Here is a 19,959-nt window from a genome sequence, read left to right as displayed (position 1 = left end):
TCTCCAGCAGACCAGGGGCACCGAGCGGGTTCCCGCGCTTCTGAGGCTTTGCCAGAGCAAAGCCTCAGAAGCGCGGGAACCCGCCCGCTGCTGCCGCTTCAGTCACGGTGCCTGTGGTCTGCTGGGGACCGTCCCCAGCAGACCACAGGCACCGGGACTGAAGCCGCAGCCACGGGGGGGTCCCACGCCTCTGAGGCTTTGCCAGAGCAAAGCCTCAGAGGCGCGGCACCCCGCTGCAGCTGTGGCTCTGCTCCCCGTGTCCCTGGTCTGCTGGGGAGGGGGGGGGGGGCGCGGCTAGTGTGCCCTCCCCCCCCAGCAGACCAGGCTTTTGTTTTGGACCCTGGAGCAGAGCAGCTGGGGCACTGCCGATTGGTCCTGCAGCGCTGCTCTGGGCACTACTGGACCAACCCGGCAGCACCCCAGCTGCTCTGCCCCAGGTCCTGATTCAGCCGCTGCTGGTCAGTTTCAGCAGTGGCTGAATCAGGATGCCTGGGGCAGAGCAGCTGGGGTGCTGCTGGGTTGGTCCAGTTGCCCGAGGAGCAACCCAGCAGCACCCCAGCTGCTCTGCCCCAGGCGTTCCCAAGTCAGCCGCTGCTGAAACTGACCAGCGCTGACTACAGTTGCTCTGCCCCAGGCTTTCTGGAATCAGCCGCTGATCAGTTTCAGCAGGAGCTGACTTGGGGAAGCTTGGGGTTCTTAAGTTGAATCTGTATGTAAGTCAGAACTGGCGGTCAGTTTCAGCAGCGGCTGAATCTGGACGCCAGTTCCGACTTACATACAGATTCAACTTAAGAACAAACCTACAGTCCCTATCTTGTATGTAACCCGGGGACTGCCTGTACACAAAAACCTGTAGGAGAACACTTCAATCTCTCTGGACACATAGTAGCAGATTTAAAAGTAGCCATCCTGCAACAACAACAAAATTTCAAGAACAGACTTCAAAGAGAAACTATAGAGCTACAATTCATCTGCAAATTTGATACCATCAGTTTAGGATTAAACAAAGACTGTGAATGGCTAGCCAATTACAAAAGCAGTTTCTCCTCTCTTGGTGTTCACACCTCCACATCAGCTGCTAGAAGTGGGCCTCAAGATCTACACCAAGCATTCTTGAAACTACAAGAATTGTAGACTGAATTGACTTCGTTATCTCTAGCCTTACTCTTGACTGGAACTGGAACTCTTCTCTTATGCTTGTATATTTATACCTGCCTCTGAAATTTCCACTACATGCATCTGACGAAGTGGGTCTTTGCCCATGAAAGCTTATGCTCCAATAAATCTGTTAGTCTGTAAGGTGCCACAGGACTACTCGTTCTTGCAGATTCAGACTAACATGGCTACCCCTCTGATACTTGCCACATTATCCATTACTCCTAACTGAAGCAAAAATCTTTCTTCTGAACAATATGAGCCTATCAAGATATACAAAATCTTCAATTTAAAATTGATGGGGTTATTTAAAAATGTAAATTTAGTGTTATATGTACTACTAACACAGGGGTTGGCAACCTTTTCAAACTAAAGAGCCAAACAACATCAAAATTCAGAACAAGTGATCAACAAAGAGCCATATAAGAATGCCCATTTGCATGGCTGAAAATATATAACTTAGTATTATTGATAATTGACATATGACATTGCATAAATGAAACATTATACTCTCAGACTTTATTTAATGGGACTTCTGCTGCTGCATCTTTTCTGCATTTCTTTGATATTTACAATGACACTAGTTAAATCCAGCTTCATGCATGCATTCAGGCTGTCCTCTGTCAATCTTATGGCAGGGGGTTGGGTATGTGGGGGTGCAGGAGTCAGGATTGGAGTGCATGAGAGGCTCGGGGCAGGGTATTTGGGAATGCAGGAGTCTGCGGATGCGGGGGTATGAGGTGCTCAGGACAGGAAGGTTCAAGGTGTATGATGGACTCAGGGTTGATGTGCATATGCGAGAGGGTGCAAGAGTGTTATGACGCTGCGGCCAGACGGGGGTTGGACTGCAATTGGGAGATTGTTGGCCAGGCTTCATTTTTAAATAAAATATTATGTCCAACACAAAAAGTTTCAATATTGTCTTTATGGCAGGGGTAGGGAATCTTTTTGGGTCAGGGGCCACTGAGTTTGGGTGAAGGAGTCAGTTGTGACCTGAGGCATGGGACTGGGGTGCAGGAATTTGGATTGTGACCTAGGACAGGAGATTACAGTGATCTGGGACAAGGGATGGGGGTGAAGGGTCTCAGAGGGGATATGGGCTTAGGAGAGGGGCAGAGGGTTTGGCTTATGTGGGGTGGAGGAGGAGAGAGCTGGGGGGAGGGAAGGGCTGGGGTGCCAGAGGCAGGCTCTGGCTGAGAGACTTACCAGTGAGTCTCCAGAGCAGCAGCTCAGCACATTTCTCAGGAGCCTGCCCTGCCTCCCCCCACCGCAACTAGCACAGGCTGCAGGGCCATGTGGTCTGTGAATAAGAGCCTGACAGGAGGCGGGGGGGGGGGGGGGGAATTAGTGCTTTGCACGTTTCCAGTTCTTGAAACAGGCAGCTTCCATTGGTCAGAAGCCAGCCAATGGTATCGTGCTGGGGGCAGGACTAGACATGAGGCACCACTCCCCCATCCTCTCCTGGCTCAGTTTACGGAACACAAACAGCCTTGCAGCCACTTTTCAAAGTAGCATGCAGGGGCAGGGCAAGCAAGGGAGTTTGCCTGAGGCTCCTTGCTGCATCTGCAGGCTGGAATGTTTTGTCCAAGCCTGCTCCCTAGTGAGCCATATTTGGCTCATGAGCCAAAGGTTGCCAACCCCTGTACTATCACATTTACCCAGCGTTGCTCTATCCTTAACTTTGGGGAGGCGGAGGGGGAGCGGGATAAAAGGAAAAATATACATGCTGTGTGTAAATGTTTGTATTTTTCAAGAACACTTATTTTATAAAATTGTTTATTTTGGATTTCTTTAAAAAAGGGATTGTTAAAAATGTTCTATTTACTTTTTTTTTTAAGTATGTTTTTTTTAAAATGGGAATTCTGTCAAGTATCTTTCTTTTCCTTCATCCTTCTAAACTCTTATTATACTATGTTTTAACAAAGAAAGGGCTAGTCGTCAACATGGTCCCTGACAAAGTAGAACACCCAGCAACATCCTCATACAAATCTTGGGGGGGGGGGGGGGGGCGAGGAAGGGAAAGTGAGTGCCTAGGAAGTGGGAGGCTCGGATCTGGAGCAGTCCCAGATGGTGCGAAGGGGGGGAGCAGCACCTCCAGCCAGCCCCTTCTACCTACCTGGTGATTCTGTCTTTTCTGCATGGTTTTATGAGTTGCAATCCCAGTCCAGGCACATCACATTTTCCTGGCACAACCAAACCCTTACGCTGCTTTAAGTTATGGTAAGAGGAAGCTGTATACCGAATGTGGTGGTCCTAGCTCTTACCATTTAGGAGGAGTTCTTGAACAAACAGACAAAACACACCCAGCCCCACTCAAATATACAATAGATTATACTGTTTTCCTTTCATACTTGCATACAAAAAGTATTTAAATAGGCATACTGTTTAACAGACAAAATTGTACACTTTAACCCTTTTACGTGATAAGGGGAAGAAGAGCATAGTTACAGTTCAGGAGAAGACGTAATGAGAAAACTGATCTGTTTTTAACAAACTGCAGGGCTCTTGATACAACAAGGCTATCACTAACTGATTTCTTTTGCACAAATTATCAAAATGCCAAACAGTTATGATCTCTGCAAATGACTCACTGCCATACATTAATTTTTGAGTTGTTGCCATTTCAATCTCTTTTTGTATAAAGCTTCTTAAAATCGAATGAAGTAAGCAGAAAAGCACATTAGTAACATAGCTCCATTCCACAGACAGATGTAAAAAAGGGTTAAACAATAAAAGTCTACAGGAGTAAACAAATGCGAAATCCACCAGCACAAATCCAGAACACATAATATAGTACCATGTTTTAAGCCAGCTCCCAACACGCTCCAACTCCTGTCTGAAGCCCCGCTAATACACCCACCAAATAAATTAAAGTGCAAAAAATTAGCACTGTAGCAATGTTCAAGTTGAGAAATCAGTATTTGGTTAGGAGTTTAATAATTTAAGATTTCAGTCTATGCCCAATTGATTAGAAATGTTTATATGTAATGTATTCCTGTCATTTTGTGAGGCTTGACTTATTATTTAGTCTATGACAGAAGTTTAAAAAGTGGCAACATTAAGTTATGGTCATTGTTTCATTGATGCTAACTATTACATTGTTACATAATACATGCACCACCCTCAGACCAAAAAAAAAAAAAGAGGCACATGTTAGAACCATAAGTCAGGCAAATTGTGAATATAAAGTAATAGGAAAATTACAAACATGAAATTTGATCCTATTGGCTCCCAAAGACTCGTGAATAGATGTCAAGGCTATTCCCCACTCTGGCACTACAAATGCAGAAGGCGGGGGCCCCCCCGCAAGAGAGCTTCAAAACCTTGCCTCTACAGGTACTGGTTACAAAAACTTGCCCCCAAAATCCTAATACTCAGATTTTGGGAATTTCACTGCCACCATCAAGTGCTTTGATCCGCTTTAACAAAAAAAAGAGACGGGGGGTGAACATTTGAAATCACCCCCAGGGTACCCAAAGCTCTTTGCCCCAAAAGAGCTTGAAAGAGAAAAAACAAGCTGACCCCTCATTACAGGCATGCAGATACACACAGACAGACTTCCAGAACATAAGAATCAAATCATCACCTTAAAAGAAGTGATTTTTATTACAAAAAACAAAAGTTAAACTTGATAAAGCATCCTTGGTTGCTAGATGTTACAGAGCAACTGAGGAAAACCAAATTAAAACAGAAAAATCTCAGCATAATGCTTAGATGGTAAAAGGGGGGGGAGGCAGAGTCACAGAGTAGTTCAAACCAAACCACAAAATAAACGAAAGTTACCCTGAACACGACTAGACTCACATTTCCCTGGTAATCACTAGGGACATTAAGGACTAGTCGACTATCTGATAAGCAAATGGACTAGTCACTTCTACTCCCACTCCTAGCTGCCTCTATCAGATAGAGGCAGCAAGGGGTGGGGGGGGGGGAGAGTAGAGGGTACTTCAAAGTGGGATTTCAAAGTGATGGCACCATGAGGAGCCCAGGGTCAGCTGGGGAATCCCCAGCTGATCCTGGGCTCCCTGCGGCACTGCCCCTATGAATTTATTCTGGATCCAATGCTATTTAATTTTTATCAGTGATGATTTAAAATCTTTGCTGATCACAAAGATTGCTGAGATTAGGGACATGATTGGGAGGGTGTGTGTGTGTGGGTGCGCGCGCGTGTGTGTGTGGTAAACAAATATAACCCACTGGTTATATTCTCTAAAATATGGTAACTGATTAAACAGGATTTTACATCCCTAGCTGAGATAGCTCCCCACCCCAAGAAGATACATGAAGAGACCTGGAAACAAAATAATTCTAATGACACTTAGGCTGTGTCCAGACTCAGGGGTTTTTTCGGGAAAAGTAGCCTTTGTCCGAAAAAACTTCACCTGCGTCTAGACTGCAGCCGCGTTCTTTCGAAATTAAATCGAAAGAACGCGGCTTTTCTTTCGATGGCGGTAAACCTCATTTCACGAGGAAGACCGCCTTCTTTCGAAAGTGCTTCTTTCGAAAGAAGGCGTTCTTGAATGTAAATAGGGCTTCTTCGAAAGAGAGCATCCAGACTCACTGGGTGCTTTCTTTCGAAAAAGCGGCTTGCTCTTTCGAAAGTTCCGCGTGCAGTCTAGATGCTCTCTTTCGAAAGAGGCTTGCAGTCTAGACATAGCCTTAGTAAAGAGGAGGTGCTGGATCCAGGTCAGAAAGAAAAGTTCTTCTCTGGCCAGAACTGTAACTGAAATAAGAACTAAGGTGAGAAATTATGATTTGCAACATCTTCTCTTAGTGAATTAGGCTTATTAGCTTACTATTTTAGCTTAGTAACTTATTTGATTGGTCTGTTATCATGTGCAAGCATTGAAATCCTACCTTTTATACTTAAAGTCAGTTTTGTTTATTAATCATAACTGTTACCTGGGTAAGAAGGGAAAGCTGTGCAGCTCTGGGTGCTACCTTCTCTGCCTGGGCCACTTGCCCAATAGTTTATAGCTATTTTTGGGTAGGTAAGGAAAGAGCCACTTTCCCACTCTTAAGAAATAGCTATCTGAATGGTAGAGAGGGAAATTCGGTGCCCAGTACACCACAGAACTTCTCTGGAGTAGAAAGAGCCCTGGATATAGAGAGCCTGAAACTTTCTTCAAAGTACTCAGTTCCCTAGGTGGCCATCTACGCACTTACTGAAGAACAGATGAGGATGAATCTCATTATTTGTGTGCAAGAACAGCAAGCCAGTACCTTCTACTTATGATGGTTTCAATTTTAATTAAGTAGTGTTAGCACACACTTACCAATTGTTGCTGCAAGTTCTGGGTCAAACGTATCATCTGTGAACCGCAATAAAAGGCTGATGGGGGAAGAGAGTAAAATATATTATTAGAACACCAAGTACTGTTGTCATGTCAGTGTAATTGTAGCTTGCCAGGTGTGTGCATTATTATATACCACAGATTTGAAAGCAATGTTTATATCTGTTTTGTTTAATACGAATGTGTGTCACCTACAAGACAGTGCAAGTAAAAGTACTGAATGTCAGCTTACTAGTATAACTTGCATTCGCTATGTTTTGAGAAAGGAATACTTATTTTACCTCTGATGCCAATACTGAAATCTCAGAGGCTTACTCAAACTTTTGCCCTGACAGAGCTTTAGAAATAAAAAACTCTGAACAATTTCAAGTCTCTTAAATCTTGGTACAAAAAGAAAAAAAGAATTAGACAATGCCCCAGCACAAAATCTGGCAAGTCTGAAAGAGGTTCAGAGTGCACATTAACTTACTACAATAGGAAGAATGTAAGGAAAAATACACATTCAATGCTAAGCATGCTTCTTAGACTTAGAATGCCACAGAACTTTAGTGGTAAGTATTATTTCAAAAAACAAAACCCACACTATACAATTAGTTCTATTCCTAAATGGACAGGTCCCCAAACACTGAAAAATACTAATGCAACCTCACACAAATTAAAGTTCTGATAAAACTGTGAGCACTAAAGTTAAATTTTACATTGTGCAGGTGTGGCTAGCACATAGAAAATTTAGTTGGGAGATCTCATGTAATCCTTATGCCTGATTTGAATATTAACCAGGTGGAAAAATCAAGTAAGGATGGATACAGCAATGGAGAAACAAACAGCAATGGGTAGGAGAATAGACATTAAGAGGAAATGATACTAATGGCCATACCAGTCAAGTAGACGATACTGGTATTAGAATGACTATTCAACCAGCTACAGAATCTGGGTGAAGCCAAGCAGAAACAATTAAGAAGTCAACCACTGCAAGGAAGGTAGATAACAAGAGGGAAGAACTAGAACTACAAGTTCAGGAATTGAAACCAGATATTATAGGGAATAGCAGAAACATGGTGGAATAGTAATCATGACTGGAATACAGATGTCACATTACTGGATTTTAAATGTGACCAGGCAGATCATTGTTGCACCCACTGTTGTGTGTTTGCCCCAAATTATGTGCAAAGTGGGCCAAGAGAGGTGTCTAGGTGTCTAACGCAAGCTTATGCTGATCCTATGTATGCTACTCATATACGTGCCTGATTTTTTTGTATGTAAAGTTATAAATATGGGCTCTGTACTTGTATGTTAAATGTCTGTCTGGGAGACAGCAATAGGCATCGACCACCTATTATGAGAAATGGTTATTCAGTGAATAGCTTTGCTTAATAATGATGCTGCATGGACAATGGATCTCAAGGGCTGCCAATAAACACCCAAGGAATGTGGCTTGAAACCTGCAGACCAGCAAGCACACCATGGTTTCTTGCCTAAAGGACATGGTCAGGTTGCTTGATCATGTGATCAGCTCCAGTTTGAGAGGTCTACCACTCAGGAGAACAATGGATTTTCCTCCCTCTACATGGGCAAGATTATAAAAAGGAACCTGGGGATGCCTCCATCTTTGTCTTTACTCTTGCTCTCTGCTCCAGAAGCACCTGGATTAAGGAAAGAGTGCCAGAAAGGAGCATTGACTCATCAAAACATACGATGTGCTCCAGACACTTAAGTTGGCAGTTTGTTACAACTCTGCTAAAAGCCTGCATCCAAACACTTGGAGATTGATGTATGTAATGTATTTTCTTTAACAATCCTACTCTCAACCTTTTCTTTCTTTTATTAATAAACCTTTAGATTCTAAAGGCTTGGCACTGCATACTCTTTAATGTAAGGTCTGAGGTATAAATTGACCTGGGATTGTAGTTGGTCCTTTGGCACCAGGAGAACCTGTTTGGAATCAGTGAGATCGGTTTTATAACCTCTCATCTGTGTAAAGTGTGGTGCTGGTTGTGGCACAGGTAAAACTGGAGAGTCTAAGGGGATTGCTTGTGAAAATTCTTGCTGGCTAGGGTGGCAGCTGAATTGCTCTGTGTGACTGGTTGGATGCCTTATAGGGAGGACCCCGGTCTTGGGCAATAAGTAGCCCTGGTTCTAACCAATTTGCCCTGATCTGACCCTCTTGGAGGTGCCCCAGACAACCTTGTATATTAGAACAGGTATTGAAGGGTATCCACTGTTCAAGAAGAAAGAAAGAAAAATAAAGGTGGTAGAGTAGCATTGTATGTTAACGATGAAAGAAACTGTAAAGAAATTAGAAGACAGAATCTGGTTTAGCCAAAAATCACTTTGGGAAAGAAAGCTAGAGAGATTCCCTTGGGATATACCTGGAGTATGCTACAGACCCCCTAGGATTCAATCTTTAATGTTTTTAGTGAAACAAATACCACTAGAAACTGCATGTTTATGGGAGATGTTAAACTTCCCAACTTTAGATTGACGGGAAATTGCTACTAATTATAGATCTTCCTGGATATGACAGCTGACAGATTTATTCACCAAACAGTTGCTGAATCAACAAGAGGTAATCCCATTTTAGATTCAGTATTGGTAAATAGTGAGGTTCTCATTTAAGAACTGTTTGTAGACGGCAACCTTGGTTCAAGTGATTATGCGGGAACTCAGTTTAAGCTAAATGGAAAGGTAAAGAAAAATAGATCTCCAACTAGAGTCCTTGATTTCAAAACTGCAAACATTAAATTAAATTGAAGGAATTAGTTAGGGAAGTGGATTGGACTGAAGAACTCAAGGATCTGAATATGAAGCAGGCTTAGAATTACTTTAAGTCAGAGCTGCAGAAACTATACAAGATCTGCATCCCAAGCATAGGGCAAAAATTCTGTTGGGAAGGATTGCAGACCAAGCATGTCAAACAGTTTAATTAAAGACAGAGCCTACAAGAAATGGAAGATGGGATGGATCAGCAAGGAAAGTGGAAAGCTACCTCTTGGAGATCAGGAAGAGTGGGTATAAAATGAGAATTGTCAAAAGCCAAGCAGAGTTGGACTTTGCAAAGGAAATTAAAACCAATAGTAAATGGTTCTATCATCACATAAGTATGAAGTAAAAAGGAAAGAAATAGTGGGACGATTAAACAGAGGATGGGGTGGAGATTAAAGTTAATCTAGACATGGTTTAACACCTAAATGAATACTTTGCTTCAGTTTTTAATAGGACTAATGAAGAGCTTAGGGTCAGTGGCAGGGTAGCTAAAGGGAATGAGTATGTGGAAGTAGAAGTGACCACATCTGAAGTGGAAATCAAACCCATAGAGCTTGATGGGACTAAATCTGGGAATTTGGATAATCTCCATTCAAGAATATTAAAGGGGCTGGCACATGAAAGTGTAAGCCCAATAGCAAGGATTTTTAATCAAACTGTAAACTTGGAGTTCATATCTTGTGACTGGAAAATTGCTAACAGCTCCTATTTATAAGAAAGGGTAAAAACGTGATCTGAGAAACTACATGCCTATTAGTTTGACTTCATTTATACACAAAGTTTTTGAACCAATTTTGAAAGCAAGTAGCTAATACAGGTAAACAGTAACTGGGATAAAATACAACAGTTTTATAAAAGGTAGAGCACATCAAATCAACCTGGTTTCCAAAGGAAACATGTTAAACCTAATATACCAAGATTTCAATAAGACAATTGATATTCTTCCACATGGAAAATTAGTAAAATTGAAGAATATTAGGATTAATATGAGAATTGAAAGGTAGATAAGGAACTGCTTAAAGAGGTGACTACAATGGGTCATTGAAAGATGAACTGTCAGACTGGAGAGAAAACACTAGTGAATTCCTCACTGATCAGCACTGGAACCTAATCTTAACATTTTTATTAACAAACATGGAACAAAAAGTAGGAGTTAATTTTTGGATGACCCAAAGTTGGGAGTTACTGCCAATATGGAGGAGGACTGAAATGTCATACAAGAAGACTGGGATGACCCTGATATTAGAGTAATAGAAATTAGATGAAGTTTAATTGCTCAAAGTCATGCACTTAGCGAACAACAAGAATGTATCAGATACTAGGAATGTATCAGTTGGAAGTGACAGTAGGAGAAGGACTTGAGTATACTTGTTGATCACAGGATGACTATGAACATGATATGGCCATGAAAAAGGCTAATGTAGTCCTACGATGCAACAAAGTATTGCCAGTACACAGAGAAGTGTTAATGCCATCATAAAAAGGCAAGGGGGAGACTTCATATTGAATACTGTATGCAATTGAGGTCTCCCATATTTAAGAAAAATTAATTCACAGTGGAGCAGGTGCACAAAAGGGCAACTATACTTGAATGACCTGAGGAATTAAAAAAAAAAAAGTATCTTATGTGAAAAGACAAAGAGCTTGGCTTGTTTAGCCTAACCCAAAGACCGAGGGGACATATGATTGTTCTCTGTAGATACATCAGAGCAGCGGTCTCCAAGATCTACCACCCCGCCCCTTCCTTGAAGCCCCACCCCTTCCTTGAAGCCCCGCCCTCTCTATTCTCCTCCTCTCCATCACTTGCTATGCCCAATCCTTATACTGCTGCTTTAATAACAAAAAAAATTCTTCTGTAGGAAGAGGTTTTTCCAACATTTGGCCTGTCTAGACTAGACCAAATGTCAGAAAAAAACCCTTCTTTTGGAAGCCCCCTCATTCCTTATGGAAAGAGGAATATGGGGTGACCAAAAGAGCCTGTTTGCTCTTCCACTAAAAAAGCGGAAGAACAAATGCAACCCTGGATGCAGAAGAGGTTTTTCCTGGGATATCTCTAGAATCCTGAAAAACTCCTGCAGTCTAGCCAGACCCTCGCTGGGTTGAGACAGGATGTAGTCTCTGAGGTGGGAATGAGGGATTTGGGTATGGGAAGGGGTGAGCAGTGCAAGCTCTGGGAGGAAATCTGGATGCAGGAGGAGGTGGAGAAGGGGACAATGGCTCAGGGAGGGGGCTCCAGGCCGGGCAATGTTGGGGTACTAAGCAAGCCACAGGCTTGTGGATGTGAGTGTACAGGAATTTGGGTTAGGGTATGTGAGGGGCTCGGGCAGGGGGTTCTAGTGTTTGATAGGCTCAGATCTAGGGTCTGGGGAAGGGGCAAAGCAGGAGTGATTGTGGCCAGATGGGGGGTTGGCCCCAATTGGGGGTTTGTTGGCCAGGCTTCGATTTTAAATAAAATATTATGTTAAACACAAAGGCTGTCTCTAGACTGCTGCTTTTGCGGAAAAGCTTGCCAGCTGTCTACACTGGCCGCTTGAATTTCCGCAAGAACACTGACTTCCTACTGTCTGAAATCAGTGCTTCTTGTGGAAATACTATGCTGTTCCCGTTCGGACAAAAGCTTTTGCGCAAAAAGGCCAGTGTAGACAGCTCAGATTTTTTGGGGGCAAAAAAAGCCCGAATCGCAAAAATGGCGAGCGGGGCTTTTTTGCGGAAAAGCGCGACTAGATTGGCACTGACACTTTTCGCAAAAAGTGCTTTTGTGGAAAAGCGTCCATGCCAATCTAGATGCTCTTTTCCGCAAATGCTTTTAACTGAAAACTTTTCCGTTAAAAGCATTTGCGGAAAATCATGCCAGTCTAGACGTAGCCAAAAAGTTTCTGCATTGTCTTTACTTATGAGAATGGCAGGGAACCTGCCTTGAGTCAGGGGTCACTGACCCACAGAAAAGTCATTCCGGAGCAGGGGACACAGTACTGGGGAGGGGTGCTAGTGGGTTCTGGGGCAGGGAACAGGGTACCAGTGGGGGCAGAGGAGAGGGGGCAGGATGCCAGAAGGAAGGTTTCTGCAGCAGGGGATAGGGTGCTGGGGGGAGGGGGGGGGAGACAGGTTTCTGCAGAGGGTAGCAGGGGGACAGGTTTCTGTAGTGGGGAAGGCAGGGGGATAGGATTCTGCAGTAGGGGACAGGGTGCCAGAGGGAACTGGTTTCTGCAGGAAGGGAGGGTGCCAAGGGGCAGGTTTCTGCAGGGGGGGGCAGGTTTCTGCAGCGGGGCGGGGGGCAAGGGTGAGGGAACAGGGGGTAGGGGACAGGTTTGGGGCAGGGGAGAGGGAAAAAGGCTGGGGGCAGGGAGTTCCCTACACCAGCCACGGAGGGAAGCCTCCGACCCACATTCCCTCCGGGCTGAGCGTAGGGCAGCCAAGCTGGAGCAAAGAGAAGGAGCTGCCCAGCCAGCTGGCCATGGCGCTCAGCCAAGGTGTACCATGCTCCACGTGGGCTGGTGCAGAGGGGAAGCTGCCTGGCCTGCTGGCTGTGCCATTCAGCCCAGAGGAGGCTGAACTGCGCTCCAGATGATCGGGCAGCTTCTCCTCTGAGCCTGCCCACAGAGCGTGGTACACCCTAAGTGAGCACCATGGCCAGCTGGCCATGGCGCTCAGCTAGGATGCCCCACGTGGGCAGGCGCAGAGGAGAATCCGCCTAATCAGCTGGAGCGCTGGGCAGCCTCCTCTGGGCTGAACGCCACAGCCAGCTGGCCGGGGTGTTTCAGCCCTCCCGACCTCCCAGCTCCCACCATTCCGCACAGCTACTCACCTGTGTTGTTGCTCGGTGAGTAGCTGCTCCTCAAATGAGGAAATCAAATTTAAATGTACTGCGCAGGCGCGCAGTTCAGAGAGGGCTCAAGAGCGACTCTTAGAGCCCCTGAGATTGACCAGTAGATCACGATCTACCGGTTGGTGACCACGGCATCAGAGGGATAAACACCAAGCACAGAGAGTAGTTAAGCACCAACAGGTACATCATTACAAATGGATATAAACTGGCTCTCAACAATGGGCTTGAAAGTAGAAAAAGATTTCTAGCTGTCAGAGTACTAATGGTTCTGGAACAGCTTTCCAAGGAGAACTTTTTTTGGGGGGTAGGGGGGGGCGCTGCACTATCCGGATAAAGATAGAGCTTGATTTAAGTTTATCGAGGGGTTAGCTTGACGAGCCTGCTTACGCTGGAAAATAGTCAATCTGCAACTGCTAGCTGCAAATATCTCCAAAGGCTGGTGATAACTCAAAGCCTACCCATCTTTTGTTTCACTATGGAAAATTCTTCACTGGTTGTCTCACTAGAGAGTCTTCCCCACAGGCTCAGGGTCTAACTCAGCGGTCACCAACCAGTAGATTGGGATCTACTGGTAGATCTTGGAACCACTGACAGGTGATCCTGACTGGATTGGTCAAGGGGCTATCAAGTGCCGGCACTTCAACTGCCCCTCCCCACACTGCTGCTCATCTCCTGCACCCTTTGCCTTGGAGGTGTTTCTTCAGGAGCCTCTTGCTTTCTGTGCAGGGCAGAGGAGGGTGCGGATGTCAAAGGTGACCCCTCTCCCACTCTGTATCCTATCTTCACAGAGCAGAGAGGAGGCACAACAGGACTTGGGATGGAGTTTTCTGGCTGCTTTTGGGAGTGATGCAGGGCCTGGGCAGGGGTGAACCTGCCTGAGTCCCACTGCACCACTACCCAGGAGTCACCTGAGGTAAGTAGTACCCAGCTGGAGCCCAGATCCCAAAACCTTACCCCACCCTATTCCCTCCTATACCCAAGCCCCTGCCCTAGCCCCAACCACCCCTCCATCCAAACATCCTCCAAAAGCCTGCACCTAGAACCCCTCTGCAGCCCAATTGCCTGTCCCAAGCTAAGCACCCCTTCATACTCCAAATCCCTTAATCCAAGACCAGAGCTTGCACCCCAATCCTCTGCTCCAGCATAGTGAAAATGAAGGAGGGAGAATGGAGTGAGCAGGGGCACAAAGGAGGCAGGGCAAGGGTATAAGGATTTGAGGTAGCTCTCGGATTGCACTTAAATTCAAAAAATGATCTCCCATGCTTTAAAAAGTTGGAGACCACTGGTCTAAATGATTCCCATATTTGGAGCTGTGAAGGAATTTTCGCCTGGATCAGACCAACACAGATCCTGGCTTGCTTTCTTTTTTGTTTTTAAATTCTTCCTTCCTCTGCAGCATTGGGCACAGGTCACTTGAAGGCTTAAACTAGTGTAAATATGGATTCTCTGTAACTTTAGGTTTTAAAAGTCACAGTTTTAAGACTTCAGCAAGCCAGCCAGAAGTTGTGTTTCTGGTACAGGAGTGGCAGGGTGAGATTCCATGGCTTCTCACATACAGGAGAGGAAACTAAATGATCATGATGGTGTCTTCTGGCCTTAAAGTCAACATACAAGGATTCTCATATTGACATATTAGTCATAATTACTAGACTGAAAAAGTTCATTTTAAGCTACTGACCAGTGATTTTACATGTTTGGGCCAGGAATATATAACCATATGGCAGACAGCCAAGGGCATCTCAAGTATGATATTGTCACATATAGAAGCCAAGTTTACTTTACAGAGAGTCTTAACTTAAAGTGCTGTTATGGCCAATGTGACTATAATACTTCCTCAACTTTATCCAGGGGTAGTGGGGGGGGGAGGGGTAAGTGTGAGAGAGAGAGATTGTAAGGCCAAAAACCTGCCCCCCCCCCCAAAAAAAAACTTAAACTAGTTAAGCTGTCTGAGCAAAAGTATGGTTTTCAGCGTAAAAAAAAATACAATTTTGTGCTCATCAGTGTTGCTTACCCTCCAAATAAATAAAACTTTAATGTTAAGTGAATTTAATGTTATTCTTGGATATAAAATAATAAAGACCTCATGATAGAGAGAGAGAAGAGATTTTAAATGTCTATTTTGAGACATTAAGTTTCTACAATAGGTAACCAAGATTTGGAAGTTATTTAAGTGTAAACTTTCACAAGGTCACAGAACAAGAGATGATCTAATCTAAAAGAAATTTTTTCAAGTCAAGTCTGTCATCACAGGATTATTGCCACACTTTATACTGAGGATTTGAATTGTATTGGAAAGAACTTAGCTCTCATTTCATTTAAACTGTTAAAAAGGCAAGATTTTTAGCAGTAGCGGTCATCTGTTGCAAGACAGCAGAATTATATCATTTTTTAAAAAGCATTTATTCCTAAATATATAGTTAGGCTTGGAATGATCAAATTTGTATTTGTAAATGTCAGTAAATGTAAAACAGTAATTCAAACAAAATTTAAAAAATATTTCAATTGATAATACAAATGTACAGACAAAAGAAAAAAGAATGCTGCTTGAGACCTCAGAGTTTGATTTAAGGATATTTACTTTGTACAGATTGACTTGTAATGGTCACAATGCGTGACAATATCCTAAAGCTTTAGCACTGTATAATTCAAAAGCTACTGTCATTAATTACTGTGACACCGCCAACTGTCCAACCCCACATCATTACCCACAATTGTGGGGGGAAATGAGTATGATTTAAACACACTATTATCCATCAAAATGAAAAAAAAGAGAAAAAAAAGTCAAATTCTGCCAAGCCTAACTACGATATACCCTAATCCTAACCCTAACGCCTCATGTCTTCAGCACCACAGTACGGTCAGGACCCTGGCTTTTCAGGTCTCATTTGAAAGGGTCATGAATAGTAAAACTGAGGGGCATTAACAGACCTGTTTGAATAAAAATACCAAAACTATCCTACTCAGTCTGTTTTGACTAGTTGTGGGGATTGTCCAAAGAACCCCTCCCCATCTCACTGTCAGAAAGTTCATGCGAGTATGATCTCTGGATACTGGAAAGCAATGGTCCAAAAGTAATTTAACAAGATGCACCTAAAGCACAGTGGGTGGGGAAGCTAAGAGGCAGGCTGCTCCTGGACCGAGACTGAAGAGACAGCGAAGAAAGAGGGGAGACAACCTGACTGTGAAGAGGAAGGGGAAGGTCCTAGACAAGGGGGACACTAAACAAGGATGGGCAGAGTCCAAAACCTGAGGCAGGGACGTGTAGGGCCCCTGCTAGCTGTGACCAGGGACGGAGGGAAGGGCGGGTGGCTGTCACCAGGACTGGGAAGGGGGAGGGGGAGGAGTAGCTGCTGGCTGTCAACAGGACTGAGGAGGGGGAGGGGGAGGGGGTGGGGGAGGAGTAGCTGCTGGCTGTCAACAGGGCCGGGGGGAGGGACCCAGGCCTGGGGGGCTTTTTCCACAGGGTGTGAAGAGGGGAGGGGCCGGATGGGGGGTTACTAGGGCCGGGGAGAGGAGCCCGGCCCGGCGGGGGAGGGGGCGCTGGCTGGCCCCAGGCCCGGGGGGAGGGGCTCGGGCCTGGAGCCGCACCCGGCTGGCTGGGAGCGGAGCCGGCCCCAGGCCGAGGCGGGCCAGCAGGCCCAGCTACGACACGCCGGCCCGGGAGCGGCCTCAGCTCACCTGGACTTGCCGACGCCGCTCTCGCCGATGATGAGGATCTTCAGCGTGGTCAGCACGTCCTCGTCCATCCCGAGCGCCCAGCCAGCCCGGCCGACCCCGACTCTCGCAGCTGCTGTTGGCGATGGCGAGTGCGCATGCGCACGCAGCCTCTCCGCTTTCTATGTCAGCCCCTTCACGCATGCGCTTTGACCAGCCCCGGTTTAGATACGTCCGAGTTTCCGAGTCCAAAGTCTTCCCTATGGCGCATGCGCCGAAGGCGGACGGCGAAGTCTCTAGCAGCTTGCAGGTGCGTTCGGAGTGGCGGCGTCACCGCGCAGCCGGCCCCCGTGCGCTGCGTCACCTGCGCCCAGACTGGGGCTACCGGCTGCAGCTCCTCTGTCCTCGGCCTGGGTGCTGCTCGCGGGGGCTGGCTGTGCTGTGGCCCAGTGGAGCCGCCCGACAGACTCGTGCTAGCGCCGCTCCAGCGCGCCGGGAGTCAGCTCAGGCTCGACACCCAGCTCAGCCCCAGGATGCCATGGGCTTGGAAAACAGCCACCGCCACCAGAGCGCCTACAGCTCTGTTAGGAGAGCTGGCTTCTTACCCCTCAGTGATTTGGGAGGGAGGAATGGGGGGCGGTGGAGAGACTTGTAAGGGAACAATCTGCCCACCCTGTTGATCCATTTTCCCAGCTCTTCCATCTTTCTTTGCCTACTATTCACCAATTATCCAGTCACCACAGCAAATTAAATTTCTCTCAGTGCAATTCTGTACTGGATGAAGTTTTATGATCCGCTCTGCACAATTATTCCTTTAAAAGTGAGGAGGAATTGCCTTCTGTACCTGCCTACCTTCAGGGTTTCAGCAGCAAATCTGGAAATAAATTATTTTCTTGATTTAAAATAAACTCTAAATTATCTCTCCCCTTGCCTAGATTACTTAGATACATTTGGGAATAAGGGTGGATGCCAAGTCATCCTAAAAGGATGTTTTTAGGCCTTTCTTTATGTAAGCAGATGTGGTACCTGTAGAACAGGATATCATAACTGGAGAAGAGAAAAAGTCAAATACAATTGCAAGGAGAGAGGGATGGCTACTATCAAATGGAGACTGGCAAGATAATCATGTTGAAATGGAGAACAAAACCTCTTCCAAATTGCTGGAGCAGCCACGCTACCCCTCAAAATTGAAATATTCCAGTACTTGATTGGAGCAATTGGTCATTGTATTGCTGTGAACTGTAATATTGATGCAATCATTGCTGAAATGCTGTATTCATTTATCGTGTTCACAGTTCCAGAAGGATATTAAAAAATTTACTCCTGTGAAAATTTTGTGGCTTGGCACGCATGTGCAGAATTCATGTCCCCTGCAAATATCTTTGCTTCTCCACAGAAAAAAAAGTACTTCAGATGGTAAAATAAAGAGAAACAGCACGAACAGTCACTTGCCCTTATCCAGTAGTGCAGGCAGGTCGATTCAGGTGCCTAAAGCATCTGATAGAGACTTAAATTATGAGGGGAAAGAGGAGATGGGCAGTTGTGCATGTGTGTGTATGAGAGAGAGATACTATCCCTCTTGCTCGCTGTTGTAGCATGCTCAGATGGAAGGACAGAGCTTCAGGGTGTTTTTGAGGCAGTAGGCAAAGGGCAGGCTCTGTCCTCTCAGTCTGAGCAGAATGTAGCAGCCTGCCTGCTTAGTGAATTGTTCCCGTTGTCTGTGGGTATATCTACACTACAGAGAGGATCAAGGCTGCCACTGTCAATTTTCCAGATTGTGCATCAGATGCAAATACAAATTTTGTGTACACTCAGGCTCTAGTTATAATGGATCACAAGTTGAATGAGACAAAAATATGATGCAGTTGCGAAAAAGACTAATCTAATTCTGGGATGTATTAAGGAGTGTTGTACTAAGATATAGGAGGAAACTATCCCATTTTACTTGACACAGGGAGACCTCGGCTGAAGTACTGTTGTCAGTTCTGGGTGTTGCACTTTAAGAAAGCTATCGACAATTTGGAGACATTCCAGGGAATAGCAGCAAAAATCATAAAAAGATTTAAAAGACACAACATATAAGGAACATTTAAAAAATTGGGCACATTTAGTGTTGAGAAAAGAAAATTGAGGCGGGACCTCAGCACAGTCTTTAGTTACATTAAGTGTTGCCATAGAGGGGAGGGGGAACAGGACAAGAAACAATGGGTCTAATCTAAAGGAAAGGAGATTTAGGTTAGACATTAGGGAAAACTTTCTAACTATACAGATAAGTAAGCACTGCAATAGGTCTCCAAGGGAAGTTGTGGAATAGCTGTAATTAGAGGTTTTTAAAGAACAAGTTAGACAAACATCTGTCAGAGATGATCTAGGTATCTTTGGTCTCACTTCAGCACAGAGGGCTGGGCTACATGACTCTTAAGGTCCTTTTCAGCCCTCAAGTTCTGTGATTCCCTCAGGGGCCTAAGGGCTGGAGAGTCTGCTCCTTTACCTGCTGGGAGGCACAGCAACATGTGGGGTAAAGAGCGAAATGCAGGCAGTTCCTCCAGCTGCTGTACTGCTCCCAGCGCTTCCCTCCTGTAAGGATCATTACAGAGGATATAGATGCACAATGTAGCTCTGTGGAAGCCTGGGGATGGAGCTAGGAGTTCTGCTCTTTTCCCCACTGAAAGGACAACAGTGCATGGGGAAAGGAGCAGAAACCTGGCAGCTCATCTGGCTGCCATACCACTCTGTCACATTATTGGATTTTAAGGGGAGCAGCCAGATCAATTCTGTGCCCATGGGAGGAAGGGGGCCGTTTGCCCCAAAGTCTGTACAAAGGGGGCCATGTGAGGTATCAAATGAAAGCTTATATTCCACTGATTCTATATGTGCTATTCATGTACTTGTGTGATGTTTGTATGTGGGGTTATGAATATGGGCTCTGTGCTTATACTGTGAATGTTCTCTGCCTGAGATGGTGGGATGGGCCTGGGCTGCCTGTTGTAAAGAAGGATTGTTCAGTCCATGACTGTGCTAATTAGCATGGCCCCAAGGACAATGGCTCTCAAGGTGGCCAATACACAGCTGAGGAATGCATCTGGAAACCTGCAAAGCAGTCATAGAACCATAGAGCTGGAAGAGACCTCAGAAGGTCATCAAGTCCAGCCCCCTGCTCTAGGCAGGACCAATCCCAACTAAATCAACCCAGCCAGGGCTTTGTCAAGCAGAGACTTAAACACCGCTAGGAATGGAGACTCCACTACTTCCCTAGGTAACCCATTC

The 19,959-nt window shown here is 45.3% G+C and overlaps 1 protein-coding gene across 1 annotated transcript in view; it reads right to left on the bottom strand.

The window, feature by feature from the left end:
- RAB18 (RAB18, member RAS oncogene family) overlaps positions 1–16,892 on the bottom strand; it is a 33,172-nt gene extending 16,280 nt beyond the window's left edge. Inside the window, exons 1-2 of the mRNA XM_075922561.2 lie at positions 16,717–16,892; positions 6,432–6,487 (exon numbers count right to left, since the gene is read on the bottom strand). Of these exons, the coding sequence (XP_075778676.1) occupies positions 6,432–6,487; positions 16,717–16,784 (124 nt within the window). The 5' untranslated portion in view covers positions 16,785–16,892. The remainder of the gene's footprint in view (positions 1–6,431; positions 6,488–16,716) is intronic.
- Positions 16,893–19,959: the final 3,067 nt, after the last annotated feature.

The sequence above is a fragment of the Pelodiscus sinensis genome, chromosome 2, assembly GCF_052426305.1.
Source record: "Pelodiscus sinensis isolate ZL-2025 chromosome 2, ASM5242630v1, whole genome shotgun sequence".
Taxonomy (NCBI): domain Eukaryota; kingdom Metazoa; phylum Chordata; order Testudines; family Trionychidae; genus Pelodiscus; species Pelodiscus sinensis.
Note: the sequence above shows the minus strand (reverse complement) of the source record. Positions and strands in the feature narration are given on the sequence as shown.